We start from the raw sequence: 20532 nt of genomic DNA, 5'->3' as shown, positions 1-20532 counted from the left end.
TTAGGTTAAGGGGAAAATAGGATTTGGAATGGTAATAAATGTTTTGGTCTCCACAAGGATAGTAACACAAATGTGTGTGTAGGTGTAGGTGTAGGTGTGTGTGTGTGTGTGTGTGTGTGTGTGTGTGTGTGTGTGTGTGTGTGTGTGTACCAAACTTTGTTAGTCCCGATCCAATCAATGTGAAGACAGGAGTGAACCAACTGTTGACTCTCTATTAAATCTTTCTTCTCTCTGTTGCCTCCTGTCTTTGCACTCAGTTCTGCTCTCTGTCTCTCTTTAAATGTGAAATAAAAAGATAGCTCTTCCCTCTACTTGTAATCAAAGCAGTTTAAATGTGTGTGAAGGGAACTTCAATGAAGTGCTGTGTTTGTCTGATAGTTCTGTACAGATGAAGACCCTAGTCTCTCTCTCTTTGTCTGTCTCTCTCTCTTGCCTCTTTCCTCTCTTCGTTCCTCCAACCCCCCTCCCTCTTCTCTCTCTCCTCCCCCCTCTCCTCCTACCTTCCTCCCTCGTTCTCAAGGTTAGGGGAAACGACCGTACTCTGGAGACTGAGAAGATCCCACGGGCGCCTCACGACCGGAAGAAGGAGTGGCAGAAACTGGCGCTCGGGGCGGAGCTAGCTGAGGACGACCCTGAAGAGGCCCTGAAACACAGAGAGCCTAATGGCTCCGCTCCCTACCACGACAGGTCTGGGTGAGTGTGTGTGTGTGTGTGTGTGTGTGTGTGTGTGTGTGTGTGTGTGTGTGTGTGTGTGTGTGTGTGTGTGTGTGCGCGTGTGTGTGTGTGTGAGTGTGTGTGAGTGCGTGTGTGTGTGAGTGTGTGTGCGTGCGTGCGTGTGCGTGTTTCTCTGTATATGGAGCACTGGGGAACGCTATTAAACCCCAATGTTACTCTATATGGAGAATTTGTGTCACGTCCCAATTCCCCGTCTCCCTTATTTTTTTTAATGTTATTTAACCAGGAGACCCAGAGTCTCTTTTTTCAAGGGAGACCTGGCCAAGAAGGCAGCAACAATCAATACATTACAGAATTAAAACATACAACAACATGATCCAGCCTAAAAATAGCATTTACACTCCTCTGTAACAGAGTCTCCCATCAATATTTAAAATGTATATCAGTGGCACTAACATATCTAGATGAAGCATGGATTGTAGACTATTCCATTCAGTGGCCCTAACATATCTAGATGAAGCATGGATTGTAGACTATTCCATTCAGTGGCCCTAACATATCTAGATGAAGCATGGATTGTAGACTATTCCATTCAGTGGCCCTAACATATCTAGATGAAGCATGGATTGTAGACTATTCCATTCAGTGGCCCTAACATATCTAGATGAAGCATGGATTGTAGACTATTCCATTCAGTGGCACTAACATATCTAGATGAAGCATGGACTGTAGATTATTCCATTCAGTGGCACTAACATATCTAGATGAAGCATGGATTGTAGACTATTCCATTCAGTGGCACTAACATATTTAGATGAAGCATGGACTGTAGACTATTCCATTCAGTGGCACTAACATATCTAGATGAAGCATGGACTGTAGATTATTCCATTCAGTGGCCCTAACATATCTAGATGAAGCATGGATTGTAGACTATTCCATTCAGTGGCACTAACATATCTAGATGAAGCATGGACTGTAGACTATTCCATTCAGTGGCACTAACATATCTAGATGAAGCATGGACTGTAGACTATTCCATTCAGTGGCACTAACATATCTAGATGAAGCATGGACTGTAGACTATTCCATGCCTCTGGTGCACAAGAAGAGAAGGCAGTCTTGCCTAATACTGTGAATGTTCTGGGGACTTTAAGTAGCAACACCTAGCAGACCAGGTATGGTAACTGCTGGTGGTGAAGGAGACCAGACTACAGAGGTAGAGGGAGTTTACCCAAAAGGGCTTTGTAGATGAACACATACAAATGTAGCTCTCTGAGCATATAAAGTGAGGTCCGATCTACCATTTGGTACAATGTGCAATGGTGGGTGAGTGACTTGGCATTTGTAATAGAGTTCCTTTAGCACTTGTGTAACACTTTAATGCTTCCCCTTTCTCTATATCAAACACTATCAATCAATCAATCAATCAATCAAATGTATTTATGAAACCCTTTTTATATCAGCCAATGTCACAAAGTGCTGTACAGAAACCCAGCCTAAAACCCCAAACAGCAAGCAATGCAGATGTAGAAGCACGGTGGCTAGGAAAAACTCCCTAGAAAGCCAGGAACCTAGGAAGAAACCTAGAGAGGAACCAGGCTCTGAGGGGTGGCCAGTCCTCTTCTGGCTGTGCCGGGTGGAGATTATAACAGAACATGGCCAAGATGTTCAAACGTTCATAGATGACCAGTAGGGTCAGATAATAATAATCACAGTGGTTGTCGATGGTGCAACAGATCAGCACCTCGGGATTAAATGTCAGTTGGCTTTTCATAGCCGAACATTCAGAGTTAGAGACAGCAGGTGCGGTAGAGAGAGAGAGTCGGAAAAACAGCAGTTCCGGGACAAGATAGCACGTCCAGTGAACAGTGAACAAGGATCGGGAGACACTGTGGCCACATCCGACGATACCCCCGGACAGGGCCAACCAGGCATGATATAACCCGCCCACTTTGCCAATGCACAGCCTCCCCCAACTACCCTGAGACAAGGCTGATTATAGCCCACAAAGATCTAACGCTTCCCCTTTCTCTATATCAAACACTACCCTGACATGTGTAACGTTCTAATCCTTCACCTTTCTCTATATCATACACTACCCTGTCATGTGTAACACTCTAACACTTCCCCTTTCTCTATATCAAACACTACGTTGTCATGTGTAACACTCTAACACTTCCCCTTTCTCTATATCAAACACTACCCTGCCATGTGTAACACTCTAACCCTTCCCCTTTCTCTATATCTTACACTACCCTGCCATTTGTAAAATATGCATTTCAATGCATTTCAATTAACAAGTGTGGCTTGTTCATTTGTGGAATTTCTTTCCTTCTTAATGCATTTGAGGCAATCAGTTGTGTTGTGACAAGGTAGGGGTGGTATACAGAAGATAGCCCTATTTGGTAAAATACCAAGTCCATATTATGGCAGGAACAGCTCAAATAAGCAAAGAGAAATGACAGTCCATCATTTCTTTACGACATGAAGGTCAATCAATTCAGAAAATGTCAAGAACTTTGAAAGTTTCTTTAAGTGCAGTCGCAAAAACCATCAAGCGCTATGTTGAAACTGGCTCTCCACCACAGGAAAGGAAGACCCAGATTTACCTCATTAGAGTTACCAGCCTCAGAAATTGCAGCCTAAATAAATGCTTCACGGAGTTCAAGTAACAGACACATTTAATATCAGAGGAGACTGCATGAATCAGGCCTTCATGGTCGAATTCCTGCAAAGAAACCACTACTAAAGGACACCAATAAGAAGAAGAGACTTGTTTGGGCCAAGAAACACGAGCAATGGACATTAGACTCATCTGACCTTTGATCTGATGAGTCCAAATTGGAGATTTTTGGTTCCAACCGCTATGTCTTTGCGAGACGCAGAGTAGGTGAACGGATGATCTCCGCATGTGTGGCTCCCACTGTGAAGCATGGAGGAGGAGGTGTGATGGTGTGGGGGTGCTTTGCTGGTGGCACTGTCTGATTTATTTAGAATTCAAGGCACACTTCACCAGCATGGCTACCACAGCATTCTGCAACGATACACCATCCCATCTGGTTTGCGCTTAGTGGGACATTCATTTGTTTTTCAACAGGACAATGACTCAAAACACACCTTCAGGCTGTGTAAGGGCTATTTGACCAAGAAGGAGAGTGATGGAGTGCTGCATCAGATGACCTGGCCTCCACAATCACCCGACCTCAACCCAATTGAGATGGTTTGGGATGAGTTGGACCACAGATTGAAGAAAAAGCAGCCAACAAGTACTCCGCATATGTAGAAACTCCTTCAAGGCTGTTGGAAAAGCATTCCTCGTGAAGCTTGTTGAGAGAATGCCAAGAGTGTGCAAAGCTGTCTACATGATTCCATATGTGTTATTTCCTAGTTTTGATGTCTTCACTATCGTAGAAAATAGTCTAAATAAATTGAGTAGGTGTGTCCAAACTTTTGACTGGTACTGTATATGGAGGGGATCTGTAACGCTAATGCCCCCCCCCCCCCCCTCTCAGAGCTCCTAGTTACTTGGATGGGATGGACGGGCCATTCTCCCTAGCAGCGCTGCCCTACAGCCAGATGAATGAGCTGCTGAACCGCCCTGGGGACAGAATGTACACACGACCCCACGACCCCCCACCACCACCCCCTATGCACCAACTGGGAGACATCAAACCCCCCTCCATGATCAGGTGGGTATCACACACACACAGAGGCACACACACAATAGGTGGTTAGAGCTTTGGACTAGTAACCAAAAGGTTGCAAGATCAAATCCCTGAGCTGACAAGGGCAAAAATATGTTGTTCTGCCCCTGAACAAGGCAGTTAACTCACTGTTCCCCAGCAGGCCATCATTGAAAATAAGAGTTTGTTCTTAACTGATTTGCCTAGTTAAATAAAGTTACAAAAAAAAGAGAAGCAAACTAGAGAATGTGTTACCACATGGGAGTGTCTCCCCACTACCTACCTGGTTTGAGAATGCCTTTCACTCCAAATGGATACAACTCTCTTCTTCTGTTTCCAGTTCAGTTGTTTTCTCTACTCTGTCGTTCTCTTCTATGGGTTGCATGTTTCCTCAGAATATTGTTTTGAACATTTGTTTTGGACTGAGCATATCGTCAATGAGCACTGATGAAGATTTCATCAAAATTGCATGACAGTGGCTTGGAAATACAATGACATTCAAGTGGAGGCAAATAAATAGTAGGAAAACCTTTTGTCATAATTTTGCTGTCACCAGATTGACTTTAGATGCAGTATAACGTTAGCTAGTTAGCTAAGATTGAGGGGAGGAAGTAACAATACTTCATATTAATTACCTACATTATTACACATATTATGCGTTTATTGTGGAAATAAATTGAAGCGGTGACAGTGAAGAGGCGACTCCGGGATGCTGGCCTTCTAGGCAGAGTTGCAAAGAAAAAGCCATATCTCAGACTGGCCAATAAAAATAAAATATTAAGATGGGCAAAAGAACACAGACACTGGACAGAGGAACTCTACCTAGAAGGCCAGCATCCCGGAGTCGCCTCTTCACTGTTGACATTGAGACTGGTGTTTTGCGGGTACTATTTCATGAAGCTGCCAATTGAGAACTTGTGAGGCGTCTGTTTCTCAAACTAGACACTCTACTGTACTTGTCCTCTTGCTCAGTTGTGCACCGGGGCCTCCCACTCCTCTTTATATGCTGGTTAGAGCCAGTTTGTGCTGTTCTGTGAAAGAAGTAGTACACAGCATTGTACCAGATCTTCAGTTTCTTGGCAATTTCTTGCATGGAATAGGCTTCATTTCTCAGAACAAGAATTGACTGCCGAGTTTCAGAAGAAAGTACTTTGTTTCTGGCCATTTTGAGCTTGTAATCGAACCCACAAATGCTGATTCTCCAGATACTCAACTAGTCTAAAGAAGGCCAGGTGTATTGCTTCTTTAATTAGCACCACAGTTTGCTAACTAAAATGAAATGATACACTTGGATTAGCTGACACAACGTTCCATTGGAATACAGAATCTTCCAATGGCCCTAGGATCCAGGTGGACAGAGGTGGTCTGCCAGTCACTGGGACGACAACCCAACTTGGGATGTGGGGAGGTTTTAGCGAGTGGAATAGTGAAGAACAATTGGAGGTTTACTCAGTAGCAGTGCTAATCCGGTACAGTTATATAGACACTCAGTCATCATGGTGCTTATTAATGGTAAGTTTACAAACATATATTATGATAAATATAATTTAAACTTGTATCATGTTATGGTAAATGGGGAAATAAGTATAGCCAGTTATAATTGTAATGGCTTAGAAGATAATAAGAAAAGACGATCAGTATTTACCTGGCTGAAAGAGAAGGAAAATAACATCTATTGTTTACAGGAAACTCATTCACCAATTTTAGATGAAGTTGTGTGGAAAAAGGACTTAGGGGGCAAGATATACTTCTCCTATGGGCAAAGAAACTGAAAAGGGGTGATGATATTAATTAACAATATATTTGATCCAAATGGGCAAATTGTCCAAACAGATTCACAAGGTAAATGGATGATTTTTAAATATGTTATTGGACCATAAACAGATTTGGCTCATGAATCTATTTTGGTGAAAATAGTTCATATTAACAAAGGAAATAGAGGGATTAATAGTACAGAAAGATGGAAATAAAAACTGTACCATAGAGACACAGAATAAGTTAGAGGAAAAGCAAAAAAATATCAAGTGTAATATATTATAAAAATAAAGCAAACTGGATGGAATATGGGGAGAAGTGCACCAAATGATTTCTTAATCTTCAACATAGAAATGTTACCAAAAATAATTTACTGAAACATGTTACAAATAACGGAGTCACCCAGGATTCACCAGTCTTGTTTCAGTCTCCTCCATCTCCACTAACCAAAGTTTATTGTAAGGATTTTTTTCCTATTGATAATGTGAAATGAACAGCTGTCCAGAAAGACTCGGGTGAGGCCAAATTACAGAGCAGGAACTTCTAGATGCAATTAAAGCCTTTAAGCCCGGGAAAACTCCAGGACTGGATGGCATACCAGTTGAGGTATGTCCGGACCTCTGGCAGTCTCTATGGGGGGGCCACAGGGTTATGATGTTCTCAGAGGACCATTATTACTGTAGCATGTTTTAACCACTCCTATAAAACATATTTAAAAATGTAACTAGGCAAGTCAGTTAAGAACAAATTCTTATTTACAATGATGGCCTACCGGAGAACACTGGGTTAACTGCCTTGTTCAGGGGCAGAACGACAGAATTTTACCTTGTCAGCTCGGAGATTCAGTCTAGCAACCTTTTGGTTACTGGCCCAATACTCTAAGCACTAGGCTAACATCCCTTTGTCCTTCTCCCTCGCTCCACTACCCCCCATCCAGAATCCATCCCTTCATCCTTCTCCCTCGCTCCACTACCCCCCATCCAGAATCCATCCCTTCATCCTCCTCCCTCGCTCCACTACCCCCCATCCAGAATCCATCCCTTCATCCTTCTCCCTCGCTCCACTACCCCCCATCCAGAATCCATCCCTTCATCCTCCTCCCTCGCTCCACTACCCCCATCCAGAATCCATCCCTCCATCCTCCTCCCTCGCTCCACTACCCCCCATCCAGAATCCATCCCTCCATCCTCCTCCCTCGCTCCACTACCCCCATCCAGAATCTATCCCTTCATCCTTCTCCCTCGCTCCACTACCCCCATCCAGAATCCATCCCTTCATCCTCCTCCCTCGCTCCACTACCCCCCATCCAGAATCCATCCCTTCATCCTTCTCCTTCGCTCCACTACCTCCATCCAGAATCCATCCCTTCATCCTTCTCCCTCACTCCACTACCCCATCCAGAATCCATCCCTTCATCCTTCTCCCTCACTCCACTATCCCATCCCTTCATCCTTCTCCCTCGCTCCACTACCCCATCCCTTGATCCTTCTCCCTCGCTCCACTACAACCATCCAGAAACCATCCCTTCATCCTTCTCCCTCGCTCCACTATTTCCATCCCTTAATCCTTCTCCCTCGCTCCACTACCCCATCCCTTCATCCTTCTCCCTCGCTCCACTATCCCCATCCCTTCATCCTTCTCCCTCGCTCCACTACCCCATCCCTTCATCCTTCTCCCTCGCTCCACTACCCCATCCCTTCATCCTTCTCCCTCGCTCCACTACCACATCCCTTCATCCTTCTCCCTCGCTCCACTACCCCCATCCAGAATCCATCCCTTCATCCTTCTCCCTCGCTCCACTACCCCCATCCAGAATCCTTCTCCCTCGCTCCACTACCCCCATCCAGAATCCTTCTCCCTCGCTCCACTACCCCCATCCAGAATCCTTCTCCCTCGCTCCACTACCCCCATCCAGAATCCATCCCTTAATCCTTCTCCATCGCTCCACTACCTCATCCCTTCATCCTTCTCCCTCGCTCCACTACCCCCATCCAGAATCTATCCCTTCACCAATTTTGGCCCATTCCTCCTGACAGAGCTTGTGTAACTGAGTCAGGTTTGTAGGCCTCCTTGCTCGCACATGCTTTTTCAGGTCTGCCCACAGATTTTCTATAGGATTGAGGTCAGGGCTTTGTGATGGCCACTCCAATACCTTGACTTTGTTGTCCTTAAGCCATTTTGCCACAACTTTGGAAGTTTACTTGGGGTCATTGTCCATTTGGAAGACCCATTTGCAACCAAGCTTTAACTTCCTGACTGATGTCTTGAGATGTTTCTTCAATATATCCAAATAATTTTCCTACCTCATGACGCCATCTATTTTGTGAAGTGCAGCAGTCCCTCCTGCAGCAAAGCAGCTCCACAACATGATAGTGCCACCCCTGTGCTTCACAGGGGATGGTGTTCTTCGGCTTGCAAGCCTCCCCCTTTTTCCTCCAAACATAACAGTGGTCATTATGGCCAAACAGTTCTATTTTTGTTTCATCAGACCAGAGGAAATTTCTCCAAAAAGTACGATCTTTGTACAGTTGCAAACCGTAGTCTGGCTTTTTTGTGGCAGTTTTGGAGCAGTGGCTTCTTCCTTGCTGAGCTGCCTTTCAGGTTATGTCGATATAGGACTTGTTTTACTGTGGATATAGATACTTTTGTACCTGTTTCCTTCAGCATCTTCATAAGGTCCTTTGCTGTTGTTCTGGGATTGATTTGCACTTTTCGCACCAGGGTACGTTCATTTCTAGGTGACAGAACGCGTCTCCTTAATGAGTGGTATGACGGCTGCGTGGTCCCATGGTGTTTATACTTGCGTACTATTGTTTGTACAGATGAACGTGGTACCTTCAGGCGTTTGGAAATTGCTCCCAAGAATGAACTAGACTTGTGGAGGTGTACAATATTTTTTCTGAGGTCTTGGCTGATTTTCCCATGATGTCAAGCAAAGAGGCACTGAGTTTGAAGGTAGGCCTTGAAATACATCCACAGGTACACCTCCAATTGACTCAAATGATGTCAATTAGCTTATCAGAAGCTTCTAAAGCCATGACATAATTTTCTGGAATTTTCCAAGCTGTTTAAAGGCACAGTCAATTTAGTTTATGTAAACTTCTGACCCACTGGAATTGTGATAAAGTGAAAATTACTTCTGTCATACACAAAGTAGATGTTCTATCCGACTTGCCAAAACTATAGTTTGTTAACAAGAAATTTGAGAAGTGGTTGAAAAACGAGTTTTAATGATTCCAACCTAAGTGTATGTAAACTTTAGACTTCAACTGTATATACTGTATTTTAGTCAATGCACTCCGACATTGCTCGTCCTAATGTTTACATATTTATTAATTCCATTATTTGGACATGGACGATACATTTGAGATAATACAAGACAAGTACTGGAAACAATAGAACACTATGAAAAATCTGGGAAAACCAGGCCTGGTATTCATAGCTGATTTTGAAAAGGCTTCTGATAAAGTGGGACTGGAATTTTTATACAAATGCCTGGAATATTTAAATTTCAGAGAATATCTTATACAATGGGTGAAAGTTATTAATAGTAACCCTAGGTGTACAATAGTCATTCATATTTCTCAGAAAGTATTAAACTGTCAAAAACAGCTGAACAAGGTTGTCCACTATCAGCATATACAGTGCATATAATATCAGCATATACAGTGCATATAATATCAGCATATACAGTGCATATAATATCAGCATATACAGTGCATATACTATCAGCATATACAGTGCATATACTATCAGCATATACAGTGCATATAATATCAGCATATAATATCAGCATATACAGTGCATATAATATCAGCATATACAGTGCATATACTATCAGCATATACAGTGCATATACTATCAGCATATACAGTGCATATAATATCAGCATATAATATCAGCATATACAGTGCATATACTATCAGCATATAATATCAGCATATACAGTGCATATACTATCAGCATATACAGTGCATATAATATCAGCATATAATATCAGCATATACAGTGCAGATACTATCAGCATATACAGTGCATATAATATCAGCATATAATATCAGCATATACAGTGCATATAATATCAGCATATACTATCAGCATATACAGTGCATATAATATCAGCATATACAGTGCATATAATATCAGCATATACAGTGCATATACTATCAGCATATACAGTGCATATACTATCAGCATATACAGTGCATATACTATCAGCATATAATATCAGCATATACAGTGCATATACTATCAGCATATACAGTGCATATAATATCAGCATATAATATCAGCATATACAGTGCATATACTATCAGCATATAATATCAGCATATACAGTGCATATACTATCAGCATATAATATCAGCATATACAGTGCATATACTATCAGCATATAATATCAGAATATACAGTGCATATAATATCAGCATATAATATCAGCATATACAGTGCATATACTATCAGCATATACAGTGCATATAATATCAGCATATACAGTGCATATAATATCAGCATATACAGTGCATATAATATCAGCATATACAGTGCATATAATAGCAGCATATACAGTGCATATAATAGCAGCATATACAGTGCATATAATATCAGCATATACAGTGCATATAATATCAGCATATACAGTGCATATAATATCAGCATATACAGTGCATATACTATCAGCATATACAGTGCATATAATATCAGCATATACAGTGCATATAATATCAGCATATACAGTGCATATAATATCAGCATATACAGTGCATATACTATCAGCATATACAGTGCATATACTATCAGCATATACAGTGCATATAATATCAGCATATACAGTGCATATAATATCAGCATATACAGTGCATATAATATCAGCATATACAGTGCATATAATATCAGCATATACAGTGCATATACTATCAGCATATACAGTGCATATACTATCAGCATATACAGTGCATATACTATCAGCATATACAGTGCATATACTATCAGCATATACAGTGCATATAATATCAGCATATACAGTGCATATACTATCAGCATATACAGTGCATATACTATCAGCATATAATATCAGCATATACAGTGCATATACTATCAGCATATACAGTGCATATAATATCAGCATATAATATCAGCATATACAGTGCATATACTATCAGCATATACAGTGCATATAATATCAGCATATACAGTGCATATAATATCATCATATACAGTGCATATACTATCAGCATATAATATCATCATATACAGTGCATATACTATCAGCATATAATATCATCATATACAGTGCATATACTATCAGCATATAATATCAGCATATACAGTGCATATAATATCAGCATATAATATCATCATATACAGTGCATATAATATCAGCATATACAGTGCATATAATATCAGCATATACAGTGCATATAATATCAGCATATACAGTGCATATACTATCAGCATATACAGTGCATATAATATCAGCATATACAGTGCATATACTATCAGCATATACAGTGCATATAATATCAGCATATACAGTGCATATACTATCAGCATATACAGTGCATATACTATCAGCATATACAGTGCATATAATATCAGCATATACAGTGCATATACTATCAGCATATACAGTGCATGTAATATCAGCATATACAGTGCATATAATATCAGCATATACAGTCCATGTAATATCAGCATATACAGTGCATATAACATCAGCCTATACAGTGCATTCAGAAAGTATTCAGACCCCTTGACTTTTTCCACATTTTGTTACGTTACAGCCTAATTCTAAAATGGTTTAAATAAACATTTTCCCCTCATCAATCTACCCCATCATGACAAAGCGAAAACATATTTAAAACATATTTATTAAAAACAGAAATACCTTATTTACATAAGGATTCAGACCCTTCGCTATGGGACTCAAAATTGTGCTCAGGTGCATCCTGTTTCCATTGACCATCATTGAGATGTTTCTACAACTTGATTGGAGTCCATCTGTGGTAAATTCAATTGATTGGACATGATTTGGAAAGGTACACCCCTGTCTATTTAAGGTCCCACAGTTTGCAGTGCATGTCAGAGCAAAAACCAAGCCACGAGTTCGAAGGAATTGTCTGTTGAGCTCCAAGACAGGATTGTGTCGAGGAACAGATCTGGGGAAGGGTACCAACACATTTCTGCATCATTGAATGTCCCCAAGAACACAATGGCCTCAATCATTCTTAAATGGAACCACCAAGACTCTTCCTAGAGCTGCCCGGCCAAACTGAGCCATCAGGGGAGAAGGGCATTGGTCAGGGAGGTGACCAAGAAACCAATGGTCACTCTGACAGAGCTCCAGAGTTCCTCTGTGGAGATAGGATAACCTTTCAGAAGGACAATGATTTCTGCAGCACTTCACCATTCAGGCCTTTATTTAACTCCGCTTGGAGTTCTCCAAAAGGCACCTAAAGTCTCTCAGACCATGAGAAACAAGTATCTCTGGTCAAATGAAACCACATGGAGGAAACCTGGCACCATCCCTACATTGAAGCATGGTAGTGGCAGCATCATGCTGTTGGGATGTTCATCATGGGCAGGGACTGGGAGACTGGTCAGGATTGAGGGAAATATGAACGGGGCAAAGTACAGAGAGATCCTTGATGAAAACCTGCTCCAGAGCGCTCAGGACCTCAGACTGAAGGTTTACCTTCCAATAAGACAACGACCCTAAGCAGACAGCCAACACAACACAGAAGTGGCTTCGGGACAAGTCTCTGAATGGCCCTGAGTGGTCCAGCCAGAGCCCGCACTTTAACCCAGGGGAACATCTCTGGAAAGACCTGAAAATAGCCGTGCAGCGACGCTCCCCATCCAACCTGGCAGAGCTTGAGAGGATATTCAGAGAAGACTGGGAGAAACTCCCCAAATACAGGTGTGCCAAGCTTGTAGCATCATACCTAAGACTCTAGGCTGTAATCTCTGCCAAAGGTGCTTCAACAAAGTACTGAGTAAAGGGTCTGAATATTTATGTAGATGTGATTTAAAAAATACTGTTTTTGCTTTGTCATTATGGAGTATTGTGTGTAGATTGATGAGGGGAATGTAATCAATTTTAGAATAAGGCTGTAACGTAACAAACTGTGGTAAAAGTCAAGGGGTCTGAATACTTTCTGAATGCACTGTCATAAAAAAAAAATGGTTGTTAGGTATAAGCAAGGCCATAAGCAAATAGATACATTTGACGACATGTTAATGCTGGCAAAGTTGTTTCCTTCTAAACATTTGACAACTTTAGCAATGTCATCGTATTTCCCGGCACTATGTAATTTAGACTAAACAGTCGTTAGCCTCCGTCCAGAATGACTGGGCTTATCATGGCTGTAGGGCACCACTATTACGCCGCCGGTAGAGGGCGGATTGAGAACGTTCATAGCAATGGCATAGCGCGACTGAGTGACGGGGGTGTAACCTATGAATAGCCTGTTGTGTTGAGTTTTGTTCTGCTTAACTCTGATGATGGGGACGTGAGCAGCTACAGGTGTGTTTCGCATCTCTGAAATGTTCTGCTCCGTTGAAGCGCAGGCAGAGGAAAGGATGAAGGGATGGATTCTGGATGGGGTAGTGGAGCGAGGGAGAAGGATGAAGGGATGGATTCTGGATGGGGGGTAGTGGAGCGAGGGAGGAGGATGAAGGGATGGATTCTGGATGGGGGGTAGTGGAGCAAGGGAGAAGGATGAAGGGATGGATTCTGGATGGGGGGTAGTGGAGCGAGGGAGGAGGATGGAGGGATAGATGGATTCTGGATGGGGGGTAGTGGAGCGAGGGAGGAGGATGAAGGGATGGATTCTGGATGGGTGGTAGTGGAGCAAGGGAGAAGGATGAAGGGATGGATTCTGGATGGGGGTAGTGGAGCGAGGGAGGAGGATGAAGGATGGATTCTGGATGGGAGGTAGTGGAGCAAGGGAGAAGGATGAAGGGATGGATTCTGGATGGGGTAGTGGAGCGAGGAGGAGGATGGAGGGATGGATGGATTCTGGATGGGGGTAGTGGAGCGAGGAGGAGGATGAAGGGATGGATTCTGGATGGGGGTAGTGGAGCGAGGGAGGAGGATGGAGGGATGGATTCTAGATGGGGGTAGTGGAGCGAGGGAGGAGGATGGAGGGATGGATTCTAGATGGGGTAGTGGAGCGAGGGAGGAGGATGAAGGGATGGATTCTGGATGGGGGTAGTGGAGCGAGGGAGGAGGATGGAGGGATGGATGGATTCTGGATGGGGGTAGTGGAGCGAGGGAGGAGGATGAAGGGATGGATTCTGGATGGGGGTAGTGGAGCGAGGGAGGAGGATGGAGGGATGGATTCTAGATGGGGGTAGTGGAGCGAGGGAGGAGGATGGAGGGATGGATTCTAGATGGGGGTAGTGGAGCGAGGGAGGAGGATGGAGGGATGGATTCTGGATGGGGGGTAGTGGAGCGAGGGAGAAGGATGAAGGGATGGATTCTAGATGGGGGTAGTGGAGCGAGTGAGGAGGATCGAGGGATGGATTCTGGATGGGGGGTAGTGGAGCGAGGGAGGAGGATGAAGGGATGGATTCTTCGTGGGGGTAGTGGAGCGAGGGAGGAGGATGAAGGGATGGGGTAGTGGAGCGAGGGAGTAGGATAAAGGGATGGATTCTGAATGGGGGGTAGTGGTGTGAGGGAGAAGAATGAAGGGATGGGGGGTAGTGGTGTGAGGGAGGAGGATGAAGGGATGGATTAGCTTGTTGTACTGTGAGTGTACAACAAGAGTAGTATTCTCTTGACTCTCCATCTTCCTGTTATCTCTGCAAGATTTCCTTCCATTTCTTGCTCCTTCTCTCCCACCTGATATATATTTGTCACATCTTCTCTATTAGTGCACTGCAGTTCAGTTAGCTTTCAATTAACAGTAACTCTGTCTTTCTCTTTTCCCTCTCCTCAGCTCCAGTTCAGGTTTTTCAGACAGCAGACCTCAATCTCCAGCACAGACTCACGGCTTCAACTCCAACACACCTCCCCCTCCGCCACCTCCCTTGCCCCCTCCACCTCCTCCCTTGCCTTCCATGTCTGGTTTTGGCCCTCGGGGCACCCCTCCTCCTCCTATTCCTCCTCTACCCGTCCAGCAGCAGCCCCCGGCCATCCCCCTCCCCTGCACCTCTCCAGATCGCCCCTGGCGTCCTCCACCCTGCCCCTCCCCCAGTGGCACCTCCCCTCCACATCTCCTCCCCAGCCCGTCTCCAGCAGGTCCTGGACAGGGGCCCGACCCCTGGCCAATCAGATGGCACCGTGCTGCCTCCTCCGCCCCTCCCCACCCCTCCCAGGAGTACGGAGCTCCTCCCCCTGCCCGCCGGGCCCACCCCCCGTGCCTTCCTTCCTGTCAGGTGCCATGGCGTCCCCGCTCTCTCACTCCGGGGGGAAGAAACACTCCGCCAACCTGCCGCCCATCAGCGATGCACGCAGTGTCCTATTGGAGGCCATCCGCAAAGGTGGGTGGGGCCTCGGTGTAACAGCCAGTAGATCTGTTTATTGTGCATGACTGTCAATGTGTGTAGTCATTGGACAGTTTTATAACAGAAGAAAGCTGCTACATTCTCTCTTGTAGGTTGCAGTAATCCCTCTCTCCTTCCCTCCCCAGGTATCCAGCTCCGGAAGGTGGAGGAGCAAAGAGAGCAGGAGGCAGCCAAACACGAGCGTGTTGGGAACGACGTGGCCACCATCCTGTCCCGACGCATCGCCGTCGAGTACTCCGACTCAGAGGACGAGTCCGAGTTCGACGAGGGAGACTGGATGGAGTGAATGAGATGGAGGGAGAGGAAAAGAAAAGAGAGGGGGACAAAAGGCAAAACTGTCACCCAACTGTACCCCCTTTAGAGATGTCAGAATCCATCCTTACAACCACTATCCTCTGTCAGTCCTGTTTTAATCCCTCACCTGTCATCCTCTACATCTCTCTCTCTCTCGCCCTCTTGCTCTCTCTATCCCTCTTTCTTACTCCCCATTCTTTCTATCCTCTCTCCCCCTATTTTTCCTCCATCTCTCTCTTTTTCTCTCTCTACACCTCCCTCTCTTTCTCTCCCTCTCTACCTCTCTCCCTATTTCTCTCTCCTCCCCCTCTCTCTCTATTCTCTCCCATTCGCTCCCTCTTACATCTCCCTCTCACTTTATCTCTCTCCCTTTGTCCCTCTTGTTCTCTGTCATATACTGTTCTTGGTGTGTTTGTAGGAAAATATCAATTTCAGTTGTTTGTTCCCCATGTTCTGGTCGGGAAATGTTTTTGTACTCATTTTCTACACTACTACACATTGTTCAGTGGCTCATGTTATTTTCCTTCTTTATCCTCCAATTGTATGAAATCCTCCTCATGTACAGTTGTTTAAAAAATGAACGTTAACCAAACAGTTTTTTTTGTTTCTGATAACCTTTTAAAGAAAAGCTATTAACAACCACACATTTCTCCCCCCTTTGTTTCTTGCTGTTGAGTGTCAACGTGACGAGGTGGCCTGAGTCTTCTGTCCTTAGTTCTGATACTATCCTGCCACCTGGTGGGCCAAAGTGGAGGTGAATTGATTCTGTATTTTATTATCTCTATTTTGAGTTTCTTTTCTTACAGAAAAACACTTGCCGTTTTTAAATGGGCCTGTTTTTGCCAATATGAACCATTTGAAGGATGGTAGCCATCCTGAATATCAGTCGGTTGTGGTTGTTTGCTGAGGAGATTTATTCGTTGTTTGTTTTTATATTATCAGGATTTGACTTATCACCTCAGAACAAGGGAATATTGTGATGATGGTATGATATGTTATGTGATGATTGTTGTATGATTGTGATGATGAAGATAAAGAAGGATAATTGTGAGACATTAGAAGGAAGTTATTGAGTGATCTGAGCTAATCTATGTTCATCGTTCCCTTATGTCACCCAAGGACATGTCTGTCAAGTTTAGGCAAATGTTTTATTATCTGAGTATGTGTGTCCTCAAAGAGCCACCGTAATGTATCTTGGCAGCAAGGAAGTGTGTTATGAAGTTTGGAGCCATATGGTATACTATACTAGACTAGTGTCTGACCAACAGGAACCACTTTACAGTAGTGTCTGACCAACAGGAACCACTTTACAGTAGTGTCTGACCAATAAGAACCTCTTTATTGTAGTGCTGACCAACAGGAACCACTTTACAGTAGTGTCTGACTAATAAGAACCTCTTTATTGTAGTGCTGACCAACAGGAACCACTTTACAGTAGTGTCTGACCAATAAGAACCTCTTTATTGTAGTGCTGACCAACAGGAACCACTTTACAGTAGTGTCTGACCAATAAGAACCTCTTTATTGTAGTGCTGACCAACAGGAACCACTTTACAGTAGTGTCTGACCAATAAGAACCACTTTACAGTAGTGTCTGACCAATAAGAACCTCTTTATTGTAGTGCTGACCAACAGGAACCACTTTACAGTAGTGTCTGACCAATAAGAACCACTTTACAGAATGGATATCAAAGGCAGCTTATTTCCCAGGGTCCCCCACTCTGTGTCTGCTGACTAACAAGAAGCCTTACCTCGTTCGACTCTAGAACACTAACAGTTACTATGAAGAATATAAATAAATGAACAGCATGGGTCTACCTGTGTTTCTGCTGCCCAAGGGGGCGGGACTCTGGAGAGAGAGAATGATTTATCTGCCTTCACTGCCCCCTTTGAAGAAGATGATGTCTGCCGTCCTTCTCTTTCTCTCTTCCTTCTTTCTCTCTTTCTACTTTCTCTCTTCCTTCTTTCTCTCTTTCTCTCTCTTCAACTTGCCTTATTGTTTGTACAGACGTATTGTTGTGTTCATGAATGTATCGTGCTGTTACTACTTTTTGCCTGCACTCGTATGGATTAGCTGTTTCTATGTTTGGGGACGGGGAAACCGAACCCTGGGTTCAAAAAATATCAAACCGTGTAACATGTAACTTATGTAATTGTAACAGTTTGCTTGAATTAATAAAAGCTAATGTTATGTTTCAGGACTTGTTGTTTTGTGTAACCACTGATCCAGGGCATTGTGTGTGCTTTCCGGTTGTGGTGTACCCAAAGGGCTACGGTTCAGAGACTTCTTCCTGAATCAGTAATGGGGACAGCATGCATTACACCTCATGACGATAACCTTCCCTCTCTTCACTCTCTCAAACACAAACATATTTCAGTACTAGACAGATTTCGGATCTTAATTTGACCTAAATTGTCACATCAAAATAATCCTGCAGTAACAAGATTTGAACATTTAGTCCATAATGTTGCTTGGTAAGGCTATTAGCTGGCCAAAAGTAGGCGACATGAATAATGTTATATAACCGTGTTAATGTGGGTTTTCACTGATTTTATGTCAATCATGAAGCTCATCTGCAGTACAATTCTCAGCAACAAAGTGATCCAATTAAGATTCCACATCTGTATGTATAAACTACCTATGTGAAGTTGAATTCATTCCTTTCTCTTGGTGCACAAGTGCTGCAGGGGGCTGCTGTAGGGGGATGCTGTAGGGGATGCTGTAGGGGGATGCTGTAGGGGGATGCTGTAGGGGGCTGCTGCAGGGGAGCTGCTGTAGGGGGATGCTGTAGGGGAGCTGCTGTAGGGGGATGCTGCAGGGGGCTGCTGTAGGGGGATGCTGTAGGGGGATGCTGTAGGGGGCTGCTGTAGGGGGATGCTGTAGGGGGCTGCTGTAGGGGGATGCTGTAGGGGGCTGCTGTAGGGGGCTGCTGTAGGGGGGCTGCTGTAGGGGGGATGCTGTAGGGGAGCTGCTGCACGGGAGCACCCCCACCCACTCTGATCTACTCCATCTGTAACCACAATGTAACCTCTCCTGGAGACACTTATTTATTCTGTCACACACACACACACACACACACGCACACACATGACAGTGCAGAATAGGTTTAGGGGATTTGTCGTGTCAGGGCTGAAAATGACACAAGCTCTTTTTAGTTCATCAGCTGTAGGTCTGCTAGGATTAAAAGTGAACACATTTCTTCACAATCACACTGTTCTGGCGCATGAGACTTATTTAAATCAGTGTGTGTGCCTGTGTGTGTGTGTGTGTGTGTGTGTGTGTGTGTGTGTGTGTGTGTGTGTGTGTGTGTGTGTGTGTGTGTGTGTAAGAGAGATATTAATTGTAGTGTTATTGTGTAAGAAAGAATGTGATGAGGGAGGGAGAGATTCAATCACTAGATAGTCATAGCAAAGTAAATATAAACCTGAATATTATTATTCATGACTGTAGGGAGTCTTCTTATAGTTTCTCTAACTCCGGCCTTGTTGACAACATTTACTCTTCCTGCTATGTCTTTCACACAATACATTCATACAAGAAGGTGAGTTGAATCAGTGATATTGTTGCCTTTCCTCCTCCTGCTTCCTGGCCTAGAGGGCTCCATTTATTGGCCTTAATTTAGTGTAATTGTGAGGACCCCATGGGCCAGTTTCCCAGACACAGATTAAGCCTTGTCCTGGCTCAATGGAGCATGTCAATTTAAAGTGTTTTTTAGTACAGGACTATGTGTAATCGGTGTCCAGGAAACTAGACCCATTAGTGTAAATAGAAAAATGGCCACTCCCTCCCTCCCATCCCCACACTTGGCACAGATCTGTTGTAAAGGTAGTGTAACACTGCCCTCTGCTGGCTCAGGTAGACTCATATGATGAGTTACACTCAAGCACTCTGACTAAATCAATGTCCCCCAGTAGATGGTAGCAACATGCTTTCTATGTCAGTGACACTGCCTGACTTCTGGTGTCAGACCAAAGCTAATTTATTATACATGTACAGTGTCCATAGGACAGCCTCTTTGTCAGCAGTAAGGCAATTCCTGCTGAGCCCGAGGCTGTCCTAATATGGCCAAAATATATTCATTATTTGTGTGAAAACATCATTGCACTGATCAGCCATTGGGTGAATATCAATAGTCTCAAGTGGCTTCCTTGCCTCATCTCTTCCCTGTGTCTCCTTCCCTCGTCTCCTTTCCTCCATTTGAACTGACAGGTGACAGGTGAAAGCACATTCCTGGTAGTTATCCACCATATTGCTTTCTGCTGTGTTAATTGTTATTTTTATGTTTCAGACCAATAAAGATGAAGGAGAAGAGACAAGGAGAGAGAAACATTTTAGAGTATTGAGATGCACCCATAGTTTTTCTATGGTGAGGATGCACAAAAGTTCATGGAGGTTTGTACTTGCCTAAATGATTTGATTTAATTACAAGGTAATGGCTCAGACAGGCAGACTGGGATGTAAATCAGACGTTGGTGTGGCTCGTTTGGTATAGGGGCATGTTCAGAGGGCATGAAGCGAGGCATCAGTTAAAAAAAGACAGGGAATAGAAGCATTATAGTGGCTGCATTTCAAGAGGGTCATTTCCTAATGTCCTTTGGAGGAAGGATGTTT

At 43.7% G+C, this 20532-nt stretch overlaps 1 protein-coding gene across 1 annotated transcript in view; it reads left to right on the top strand.

The window, feature by feature from the left end:
- The window catches only part of LOC115121689 (actin-binding protein WASF1-like), a 146921-nt gene extending 128800 nt beyond the window's left edge, over positions 1-18121 (top strand). The window contains 6 exon segments of the mRNA XM_065026288.1: positions 521-693; positions 4191-4367; positions 15059-15256; positions 15258-15416; positions 15418-15602; positions 15752-18121. Coding sequence (XP_064882360.1) covers positions 521-693; positions 4191-4367; positions 15059-15256; positions 15258-15416; positions 15418-15602; positions 15752-15912 — 1053 coding nt within the window. The 3' untranslated portion in view covers positions 15913-18121.
- Positions 18122-20532: the final 2411 nt, after the last annotated feature.

This window comes from Oncorhynchus nerka, linkage group LG13 (assembly GCF_034236695.1).
Source record: "Oncorhynchus nerka isolate Pitt River linkage group LG13, Oner_Uvic_2.0, whole genome shotgun sequence".
Classification (NCBI taxonomy): Eukaryota; Metazoa; Chordata; class Actinopteri; order Salmoniformes; family Salmonidae; genus Oncorhynchus; species Oncorhynchus nerka.
Note: the sequence above shows the minus strand (reverse complement) of the source record. Positions and strands in the feature narration are given on the sequence as shown.